Genomic DNA, 12,333 nt, shown 5'->3' on the forward strand with positions numbered 1-12,333 from the left:
TGGATCGCATCCCTCTTTCTCCTTATGTCGTTGATACCAATATGAATCACAACCTCTGGCAGCTCACCCTCTCTCCTCAGAGAGCTCTGCAGCCCCTCAGTGACACTCTGGACCCTGGCACCAGAAAAGCAACATACCATCCTGGAATCACGTCTGCTGCTGCAGGAACACCTGTCTGTTTCCCTAATTATTAAGCTCCCTCTCACTATTGCTTTCCTAAACTTCCTCCTGTCCCCCTGTGCAGCTGAGCCACTGAGATGCCATAGACTTGGACCTGGCTGCACTCCCCAAAGGAATCATCACTCAGAATGGAATACTGATTGGAGAGTGAGATGCACCCTGGGGACTGCTGCACTAAATGCCTGGGGTTTGCTTGGCGGTCACCCACTCTACCTACACATCCTTAAGTTGCAGGTAGACCGCCTCCTGAAAAGTGTTGCCCATGTAGCTCTCAGCCTTGTGGATGCACCACAGTGACTCCAGCTGCTGCTAAAGCTCCTCTAGCGGATCATACTTCCCATACACATAGTTGTCCAGGTTACTAAAGCATTCTGGAGTTCATACTTGATCATCTTACCTGAAAAACAGTTTACTCATTTTAATAAATAATTTTAATAGGTGAGGGTGAAAAAGCCAAACATCCATAAAAATGTGAGAGCCCTAATTTGAAATAGCTTGTCCAAGTTGCAACTTACTCTTTTGGCATTCACTGATTCTTCTGTTTTAATTTGTTTCTTCAAAATTGATCTATTCTCTTTTGTCCTACCTCTTTCTTTCCAGTTTTTCTTTTGTTTCTACAATTTATTTTGCCTCGATAGATTTTTTGTAATTTCATCCAATGCTGTGAGCTGGCTCCCAGAATCAAATAAAAAGATCAGCTTGAGGGCCCTGCAAATAAAATTATTCAGCACTTGTAAAATTAATCAGTTAGCCAAGGTACATAAAGCTAAACAGATGGATTTGTTGATACACTATCAGTTACATTTACCTAAAATATCCATCGCTATCCTGTATTATTCTGAAAAACTTCGTTAAATTTCTATCATTGCTGTGTTTTGGCACTAACCAATATTAATTTCTGTTTAGTTTATTCTACTGGGTTGTAAAACGTAAGGATAAATTACGTGGATCTTTCTCTTGTCAAAAAGCTTAAAATTGCAGATGATATAAATGTGACGTAAAAATAGGGATTATTGGAAATGTATAGCAGAACTGTCAGCATCTGTAAATGGAAGTTTTGGGGAGGAGCCATGCTGAAAATGATTATCTGTCTTTTCTGTCTGTAGCTGACAAACCTGCTTTAAATATCTGTCTTGTTATTTTGCTTACAGCTCGATGTCAAAGGGAACATGGACACAGCAGTGTTACAGGGTCTAGACAAGAATATAGAATATCAGGTGTCGCTGTCTGCATTATATAATGACACAGCAAAAAGCAATGCCATTGTTCTCCGCTATAACACATGTAGGTGGTTATCTTTAACCCTAACAAAGGCATTAATATTTTTGCATCGATTGAAATAAACATTGCTGTCAGCACTAAATCATTACCTTTGGGTCTTTTTACAGTGCAGAAGGACCTGTTGCTGGGATTTGGATAATTTTAGCTACATGACATGAATGCAGAACAACTTCTTATACAAATATTTCATTAATAATTAGCTTCACTTTTCCAACATTATAATAATGCAAAAATACTTGGCTATGAAAAGTTTTTGATGGCCTGAGGCTGTGAAAGGCACTACATAAATCAAACTTGGCTCTTTGGGCTGAATTTTCCCAGGCCTGTGAATGTGGCTTTGGAGACGAGGGCGCATGCAAATTTGGAAGGATGTGTGGCGGGTCGGCTCCCCAAAGGTTCCCGCCCCTGAGCACTTTTCCCTGAAGCAGACTGGCGGGTTCAAGGCAACTTGCCTGGCAGCAGCTGGATCCAACTTAAGATGATAATGGAAAAACTCAGCGGGTCTGACAGCATCTGCGGAGAGGAATACAGTTAACGTTTCGAGCCCGTATGACTCTTCAACAGAACTAAGGAAAAATAGAAAAGAGGTGAAATATAAGCTTGTTTAAGGGGGGGTGGGACAGGTAGCGCCCTTAAATCAGCCTATATTTCACCTCTTTTCTATTTTTCCTTAGTTCTGTTGAAGAGTCATACGGACTTGAAAAGTTAATTGTATTCCTCTTCCTGCTGAGTTTTTCCAGGTATTTTTGTTTTTGTTTTGGATTTCCAGCATCCGCAGTTTTTTGCTTTTATGTTAAGATGATAATGAGCCACTTACCTGCAATTTTCCAGGCCATAGGAGATTTTCCCAACTGTGCACTGGACCCGCATTGTGCCAGGAGTCTGAAAATGGATTGGAGGGGCTTGTGTACTGGGAGGTCCAACTGCAACTCATTTGAGGATTTAAATTTATTTTTCAAAGGGGATCTGTCCTCAAACAGCAGGGCTGCCCTTGCAGCCACTTCATGGAGACTGTTGGCTGCACCATTGCTTGCCTTGTTTCAATGGCAGCCACCTCCTTGCCACTTAATATGCCCTCATGGCCTGGTGCCACGCCTGCTGATGGGCAACCATCACTGACACCGCAAAGGCAGCCAACAGCCCTACCCACAGGAGGTGCTCGTTTGATCTCCCGATGCTGGAACCCGATCACCATCCTTAATTGGCTGGGGCTGCTGAACACAGGTTCTTATTTGGCTGCCTCAGGGTAGATCATGCCTAATCCTGGTTCCTGATCCAGAATTCATCCCCGAATTGTGATTGTGACCCACTCGGGAAAATTCAGCCCTTTGTTACTGAAAGAATTTTAAAATATCCTGATTGATAGGTCCAATCATTGTTCATCAGAATTGTTCATCAGAATTTTCAAGTTGGCATCCCCAAGTTCATCATCAGATTTCTGTACTTTTTGACTTACTAATATATTGGTGTTGATTTTAACCCTTGGTGGATTTCGAGGGGTGGCAGGAAGTGGGTCAAGTGGAAAACATTCTCGTAGGCCTAAATTCGCTAATAATCTCTCATGTGGAACCTTATCAGTTGGCTTCCGGAAGTCCATTTACACAACATCCATCTTCGCCCTTGATGAACACAAACATTAGAAAACAATAGGAAAATGTTCCTGATTTTTAAAGAGCAGTGCTTCATGCTAGTAAGTTGCGTTGGTTTATCTGGCTTACCTGCAGGAATGCCCCAGGGTACAGCTGGAGGCCCCTAACCATCGGCTATTGCTAAACTTCCTGAATTTAGGTAAATGGGACTTGTGCTTCTGAGAGCGTGACGTTCACATCAGGCATACAGGAACACTTCCTGTATGGATTCCTCAGTAGTTTTGGAGACTCTTAACTGGGGTGTCAGACACCAAACTGATTAATGAGCAGTAAAACTATCTTTAATTTGACAAAAAATGGCATTCTTAATTGGAGATGTTATAACGATTGCTGCTGTTGGAAATGAAACGAATTATGGGATAGTCGAAATGATGTTGAAATTTTAGCATATGATTGGCCAATAGTAGAGTGACCTTTGCGTTGCCTCTGAGTGTACTAAACCTAATGTGGGTAGAAAACCTGCAGAGAGTGCTCTAGACCCAAGCACTTATGTTTATCTCCCCTGCTCCTTTAACACCTGAAAATTAAATACAGACATTTAGTAGAAAACAGAAAGCCATTAATGTTAATGCTAATAATTTATGTTAGTTTGATTTTTTTGATATAAATAAACTGACTTTGAGATTCACTTTAAAGTGGGTTCAAAATAACATATAAAGCTATAAATTGTGGATTTCTTCTGTTGCTAAGTTATTTTGCTGGATATGTATTATTGCTCACATAACAGAAAAATACAAGGCAGTAAGCCATAGGATACAGCATATATGGGATATGGATATAACACCTAAATTGCATCAGAGCTGATCTCATAACAAACAGGGAGTATGAGCAGCTAGGGGATAAATTAAAAAGCAGAACCTCAAACGTAATAATCTCTGGTTTATTCCCTGAGCCATCAGCAAATTGGCATAGGGTAAATAAGATTAGGGAGTTGAATACGTGGCTCAAAGATTGGCGTGGAAGAAATGGGTTTTGATTCATGGGTCATTGCACCAGTATTGGGGAAAGTGGGAGCTGTAACGTTGGGACGGGCTTCACCTGAACCATGCCGGGACCGGTTATCTGGCGAGTGGTATAACTAGGCCAGTAGAGAAGGCTTTAAACTAAATAGTGGGGATGAGGGACCATATGAGGAAAGGTGTGTAAATTAAAGAAAAAGGACGAGACAAGATAGCAAGGCAGCATTTAGGCTAATGACAATCAGAGCCTGGCAGGAAGGGACAGAGAGTACAAACTTAAGGATCTGACAACAGATAAGGCCAGAGCTTGCACAAATATTAAAAATCTAGAACTAAAGCCTCTGCATCTGAACACCCATAGCATTTGTAACAAAACAGATGAATTTTCAGCTCAAATAGGAATAAATATATATGATCCAATAGCCATTACAGAGACATGGCTGCAGGTTGACCAATGCTAGGACCTGAATATTCAAGGTACTTGATATGTTGGAAGGACAGGAAGCTAGGAAAACTTGGTGGGGATGCTTTGTTAATTAAGGATGACATTAGGACAATAGTGAGAGGTGACCTTAGTTCTAAAGATCAAGATGTAGAATCAGTTTGGGTAGAGATAAGAAATAGCAAAGGGAAGAAGCCAAATGTGGGAGTAGTTTATAGACCTCCTAACTGTAACAGCACTTTAGGATGGGGTATGCAAGAATAAATAATGGGTGGTTCTCAGAAAGGCACTGTAATTATCATGAGTAATTTTAATCTACGTATATAAATTGGACAAATCAGATAGGCAAAGGTAGCCTGGAAGGTGAGTTCATAGTGTTTACGGAACAATATCTTAGAGCAGCACATTCTAGAGCTAACCAGTGGACAGACAATTCTAGACCTGGTAATGTGCAATGAGGCAGGATTCATTAATGACCTCATAGTAAAGGAGCCTCTAGGTACCAGTGATCATAATATGATTGAATTTCACTTTCAGTTTGAGGAAGAGAAGAGTGGATCTAAGACTTATGTTTTAAAGCAAAATTAAGGCAATTATAAGGGTGTGAAGACGGAGTTGGCTAAACTGGGGAAATAGGTTAGGGAGTAGGTCAGTAGAAATTTAAGGAGATGTTTCATAATGTTCAGCAATAATACATTCCAGTGAGAAGGAAAAACTAGGAGACAAATTTACCATCCATGGCTAACTAAGTTAACGATGGTATCAAATTGAAAGAAAAAGTGTACAATCCTGTAAAGATTAATGGTTGGTCAGAAGACTGTCAGAAAAACCAAAGAATGACTAAAAGAGAAAGCTAGCTAGAAATATACAAATAGATAGTAAGAGTTTCTACAAGTATTAAAAAGGAAAAGAGCAGCTCAAATGAGCATGGGTCCTCTAGAGAGTGAGTCTGGGGAAATAATAATGGAAAATAAGGAAATGGCGAAAATGTTTAATAGATATGTTATATCTGTCTTCACTGTAGAAGACACAAATAACATCCCAGAAATACTTTTAGATCAAGAAGTGAATGGGAGGGAGAAATTTAAAATCATTACAATTACCAGGAAAAGGGTACTGAGAAATCTATTAGAACTAAAGACTGACAAGTCACATGGACTTCATTCTAGGGTCCTAAGAGAAGTGGCTATGGAGATGGCCGGTGCACTGTTTGTAATTTTCCAACATTCTCTTGATTTTGGAAAGGTCTCATCAGATTGGAAAATAGCAAAAGTAACTCCTCTGTTCAAGAAAGGAGGAAGACAGAAAGCCAGTAACTAGAGGACAGTTAGCCTAACATCTGTCATAAGGAAATGCTAGAACCTATTATTAAGGAGGGTATAGCAGGGCACTTAGAAATTCTTAATGCAATTGGGCAAAGCCAACATGGTTTTGTGAAAGGGAAATTGTGTTTAACTATTTTATTAGAGTCATTTGAGGAAGTAACAAGTAGCATATATAAAGGGGAACCTGTAGATATGATGTACTTAGATTCCCAAAAGGCATTTTATAAGGTGCCACATTAAAGGTTACTACACAAAATAAGAACTCATGGTCTGGGGCGGGGGGGGGTGGGGGGCGAGGGGGGGTGGTGGTAACATATTTATCAAGCAAAGGATTCGTTGGCTAACAGAAAGCAGAGAGTTGGGATAAATGGGTCATTTTTGAGATCAATGTTGGGCCTCAACTATTCACAATCTACATAAATGGATTGGTGAAGGGACCGAATGTATGGTTGTTAAATTTGCTGATGACGCAATAATAGTCAGGAAAGTAAATTGTGAGGAGGACATAAAGGGTCTACAAAGGGATTTAGATAGGTTAAGTGAGTGAACAAAGAATTGGATGGAGTATTCTGTGGGAAAATGTGAACTTTTCCACTTTGGCAGGAAGAATAGAAAAGCAGTGTATTATTTAAATGGAGAAAGATTGCAGAACTTTGTGTTACAGAGGGATCTGGGTATCCAGGTACATGAAGCACAACATCTCTAGTATGCAGGTACAACAAGTGATTAGGAAGGCAAATGGAATGTTGTTGTTTGTTATAAGGGGAATGGAATATAAAGGTAGGGAAGTTTTACTACAATTGTAAAGGGCATTGTTGAGACCACACATGGTGTACTGTGTGCAGGTTTGTTCTCCTTAGTTGAGAAATGATATAATAGTATTGAAGCAGTTCAGAGAAGGTTCATTCAGTTGATTCCTGGGATGAAGGGGCTATCTTATGAAGAAAGGTTGGACAGGTTGAGCCAGTATCCATTGGAATTTAGAAGAACAAGAGGTGATCTTATTGAAACATATAAGATTCTGAGGGGACTTGACAGGGTGGATGCTGAGAGGATGTTTGCCCTTGTGGGAGAGACTAGATCTAGGGGACACAGTTTAAGAATACAGAGCCTCCCTTTTAGACAGAGATGAAGAGAATTTTTTTCTCTCAGATGGTCATTAGTCTGTGGAATTCAGTTCTTCGCTGAGCAGTGGAGGCAGGGTCATTGAATATTTTAAGGATGAGTTGGATAAATTCTTAATTGACAAGCGAGTCAAAGGGTATAGGGGACAGGCGGAAGAGTGGAGTTGAGACCACAGTTAGATCAGCCATGATCTTACCAAATGGTGCAGCAGGCTCGAGGGGCTGCTCCTAATTTGTAAGTTTGTATGTACACATGTTCGTACAAGTGATGAAGGTATGCATAAATGATGATCAAAATCATAAGTGTGATATATGGCCATATCATACGATGCTTCAACATATAACCTCTTAATATCTTGGGCATAGGATAAAATATAAATGTGAATTTTAAATAAGAATAGCATGTAGTTCAGATTGTTGCTATGAATTGTTTTTTAGCCCTCAGTTGACAACTCAACTGTGAAATCAGCTCCATGAAATTTGGGAAAAAAATGAACATAAAAATATTATGATGCAAATGTTGCCTTCAGTTTACGAATTGTTTTTAATTTATTGCTCTACACTGTTTGTTGCGTTAGTTTCCAGAAATCCTCCATCAAACCTTCTCATAGAGGCCAAGACACCAACTAGCCTCCAAATCAGCTGGGATCATCCAAGTGCCAATGTTCAGCATTATAAGATATCATATATGACCATTAAAGGTGGCCATGCCGAAGAGACAGTAAGTTATATTTATTCTGAACATCACAATACCATTTCTTTATCATAGCGATTGCCTCAGAACATTATAGTTGAAGTTAATTTACATTTCAAAATTTTTTTTCCTGAGATTAAAAGCATTAAATTAAAAATAAAGATTGATGGAACAGGACGTTCAAAATATTTCTCTATCAAAGACAATACAGTAATTATTGTTGTTATGCCTCTTGACAGAATTATAAAAGTGAATCTCTTCAGAGACTGATAAACAAATCTTTTGGTACATTTCTCTATTCAGAATGTGTTTTATTTGAATATTACTGGATTGTCATATTATCCCTCATGCTTAAACAGAAGTTGAGCATTTTTATAACATAGACCCTCTGAGCCCTAAGCTCTAAGCCAGGCTTTTCCAACCTTTTCGCTTGGGGGTGGGGGTGTGGGGGTGGGCTGGGGGGGAACATTTGCATATTTTTCTTATTCAAGGGGCTGATGAACAAATTTCGGAAAGATAAGGTTTGAAGCAACAAGAACTGAATTTTAGAAAAAGCTGAGGTTTTAAGGAAAGAAACAATTGCTGAGCAAAAGTAGAGCAATGCCATAGCAATAAATTGATCGTTTAAAAAAGAGTAATTAATAAAATGACTAGAGTGTGAGAGGGTCAGAGTGTGTGTGCCCGGCTCACTCCCAGTCTCGGGGTGCCCACACACTCACCCTCACCCACTGTGATTGGGTACATGTCTATGAGTTGGTGTGTGGTGTTGAGAGTGAATAAGAAACCCAAGACTGGGTGCAAGGCAGACTCGCACTCCACCAGCCAGCTCCCCCCCGACCTCCCCTCCAACTACACACTTGATCTCTCTCACTCCCCCTGCCCTCCACACACACGCACACGTACACACACACACACACAGTGTGTTGCACTCCTGCCCATAAACTCAGCATCTCACAACCACCCCCCACCCCCAAACACTCAGTCTCTCGCATTTCCCTCCCCCGCCCCCCCCCCAACCCATACACCCAGTCTCTCGCACACTCCCCGCCCCTGCACTCAGGCCAGGATTTTCAGTGCCTGCCGGCCTCAGGCGTGCATGAGCTGACAATATGGCGCGATCAGTTTCACGATGGCGTGAGAGCAGTTTGCGATTATCCGCTCAGCCCACTGATGGTGGGTCAATTTTTCCGTCATCGGACGTCGGGAACTTCATTGTTGTACGTCTGCATATCATTATTAGGCCAACCTGCCAGAATCGCTTCCCCACCCCACCCCTGCTGGATCGCCCGCCAACATCGGCGGGGAAACACGCCGACGTGTTTCACAACAGCACATAAGCGGCGTGCACATGGCAGGCTGCACTTCGCTCGGAACCTCAAGGTTTGTTTGCCGACCTTGCTTCGATCAGCATGTCATCATGTAGTGATGACTCGCAGTCATCAGCACCAGGCTTCACAGACAGCACCACATCACTTTTGGGGGGTGCTCACTGCAAGTCTCTACCCGCCAGATCAGCCATATGTGGGTGGCTTTTCAATGGCTGCAGGACTAGAGCTTGCTTAGCGAAGGGAGAAAAGTGGCCTCAGGCAAAGGAAGAGGCTGCTGGATGAGGGCTGTACTGGGGAAGGGGGGTAACCCAAGGTGTGTGAGGAGGCACATGTTGATCTGTGCAAGTGGCCTCAAGATAACGAGGGCTGAGGAGGCAGTCTCCAGAGGAGATGAGGCCAGATGGAGATGTGAGGGTGTCTGTGAGAGACTGAGTGGTGATGTCTCTTGAGCTGGCAGTGAGTGAGATGTCAGTGAATGTGTGATGGGCTTGTGAGTGTGTGAGCTTAGAGTGATGAGATGGTTGCCATACCCTGGTTGAATGGATGAGATCATTCATCTTCTATCTCCATTGCATGGCCAATCTCTTCCGTGCAGCATTGGCACTGTCACCGCTTCCGAACCCTGGTTGGTCACGCCGCTGCCCAACCTGCAGCCAGAGCAGAGGTAGAAGACATCGCACAGGCCTCCATGGCATCCAAAAGGCATTCCACTACTGACCCTACGCACAGCAAATACAGGAGAGAAGCAGTCTGTCATTGGCGGAGCAGCTCCATGCAGAATCTTCCATTGAAACTCACCTCTTTGACCTGAAATTTGAAAACTGGTTCTGGGGACCACATAGAAGGGCTTTACGGGCTGCATCCGGCCTGTGGACTGTACATTGGACAAGCCTGCTCTAAGCAAACGTTCATTTCATTCCCACTCCAACCGTATTCAACAGAGCAGCCATGTCTCTGTCTCTCTTTTCTATCTTTTTTTCATCTTTCTTTGTTTCTCTCTTTCTATAACTTTCTATCTCACTCAATTTATCTTCTCTCTTCTTTGTTCGCAATCCCTTTATTTTTTTCTCACTTTTTATTTCAACAAAACATACTTCCCTCTCTGTTTCCATCCACAAGAGGAATTCTTTCTCCCTTCTCCCTCGAATAGGATTTTCCCTTCTCTTTCTCTTCCCCTCCTCATAAGGGGAGTCTTTCTTTTTATCCATCCATCACGAGATGATTTCCTCTCTATCCCTCTTTTCAGCTACCAGTCTTTCAGCACCTCCATTCCTCCTCAAAAACAGCTTTGTTCCTGTGTTAACATTTTGGGCCTGTGACCTTTTGTATCTGCCCTTTTGTTTCTCCTTCTGTGTCCCTTTCCATCTTTGTGCCTTCCTGTCTCAGGACAAGATTTTTAAGTTGCACAAAGGGAGGGATTGGAGGCAGCTGGATGCTGAAAATAGCTTTGTCGGCCGGTATGTCCATTCATTCCTCAGGACGGGGGAAGGCAGGCCCGCGAACCCATTCAATTTGGAATGAGGCCAATCAATCCTGTTAACCAGCTCATTGTCCGCTTGTTAAGGGCCAGGTTGGGATTTTGGTGAGGGTCCACAGCTTGCACATTGGATCAGGCACAGACCAGGCGCATGGGGGGACAAGAACACAGCAGGGAGCCAATCATGGCTACACTATAATATTAGTTGGGCCCATGAAAAGCAGTACAGCTGAGACGGGCACTCAGCCATGGGCATACAGGTGCATAGAGTTGAGGAGAGAATGGTCTGCACCTGCTCAGGCAGTGGATGGGGTAGTCAACTTCCTGGCATCATGGAGGCATAAGAAGATGGGATAAGGTTTCCAGACATTATTGTGAGTGCAGATGAGCATAATTAAGGCAACGGCTGGTATTGGGTTACGGTTCTCCAACCGTGTGTCTTGTGGTGATATGGATTAAGATCCTCAGTAGCAGAGGCCAAGCCCTGAGCATGAGGAGAGCAAAGGAGAGGGATGAGGGGCAGGAAGGCAACAGAAGTCATACCCTCAGCGTAGGGTGTACCACCAGAGATGGAGGTACCTGAGCATGTTTGTCACCTGTGATTGCGAAACCTGCCATCTCACCTTTGAAATATCGCAGTCACATTTGCCAGCATGAGAATACAGAAGATGGCTCTGAATGCACATCGAAAGGTGGTCGATCACCCAGAAGGAAAAAACAGTGAAAACTGGGAAATAAGCGTACTGGTCCAAACTGGTCTTGTATACCTTAAAATGGAACACCAGTAAAAACTGGAAAATGAGAGTACTGGTCCGAAATGTTTTTCTTTTCTGGATAGGTATAGACCATATTGATCAGCAAGGCAGTAATAGTGCATGATTAAGGTTCTGGGATTGGGTTCATTTCAAAGAAAAACTTCTCTGTAATGATCTAAGATTATTATTTTTTTGATTGAATGGTTACTTTGGCAATATCAGTGTCTGTGTATACACTACAGGCTTTCCTGTTGCTAATCCCAAGCTAGAGTGCCTTTTGCTTGTGTCAAACACAGCCTATTAGGATTCTTAAATCTCCAATTTAAAATGTTGTGCTGCGGAAAGTAGACAAAAGACCTTCCAAAAGCTTCATACCTGAAAGCAAGGTTTCCTATTCTTCACCCTCTTCGTTAGCATAGTGAAGTTCTTGGGAAGAAACATTAAGATTCAGTAAGAAGCATTCAGAATCAGAACTGCACATACTGTTAAAACATGGGGCAGAATATTGCCATTGTTGTATGGGGGTGGGTCCGACACGCCGATGCGTAAAATGATGCGCGATGACATTGGGCTGGTGTCCTTATGTCATCACACGCCATTTTGATATTGCATTTGGCGGGCGTGCACTGGAGGCGGCGGGTGCACACTAGAGGTAGACCGAACTGTCAAAGGCCTATTAAGGCCATTAAAAAAGTAATTGACGTTGTTAACAGTGCTGCCTATCCAACCTTAAGGTTGAAGGGCAGGCGAAGAGCCCAAGTGGCCTTCGCGATTTTCAAGAAACCTCAGCAACGGCGGGTAAGGTTTGCTGAAGGTTTAATAAAATAAATAAATAAATTTTGCAAAATGCATAAGTATGTTCCAGCTCACTGTGACATGTTTAAATAATTTTTTAGTTCATTATCAATTTAATCTCCCTGAAGCAGCCTCGTGCCTCAGGGAGATTGCTGCGTTCATTTGCACACATTGCGAAAGAGCACAGGCCCCGACTCTCTCCCTGCTCCCCCCGCCCGCACAGGTAGCGCTGAATGCTACCTGCTGTTCGTTACGCTGGGCAGGCCTTAATTGGCCCGCCTACGTAAAATGTTGGCACGCAGCTGATGGCAGCAATCTGCTCCG

At 42.6% G+C, this 12,333-nt stretch overlaps 1 protein-coding gene across 1 annotated transcript in view; it reads left to right on the forward strand.

Moving 5' to 3' along the window:
• Window positions 1-12,333, forward strand: part of LOC144688534 (collagen alpha-1(XIV) chain-like) — a 203,560-nt gene that overhangs the window by 73,950 nt on the left and 117,277 nt on the right. Inside the window, exons 18-19 of the mRNA XM_078555234.1 lie at window positions 1,332-1,464; window positions 7,539-7,681. Of these exons, the coding sequence (XP_078411360.1) occupies window positions 1,332-1,464; window positions 7,539-7,681 (276 nt within the window). The remainder of the gene's footprint in view (window positions 1-1,331; window positions 1,465-7,538; window positions 7,682-12,333) is intronic.

This window comes from Cetorhinus maximus, chromosome 13 (genome assembly GCF_964194155.1).
Source record: "Cetorhinus maximus chromosome 13, sCetMax3.hap1.1, whole genome shotgun sequence".
NCBI lineage: Eukaryota > Metazoa > Chordata > Chondrichthyes > Lamniformes > Cetorhinidae > Cetorhinus > Cetorhinus maximus.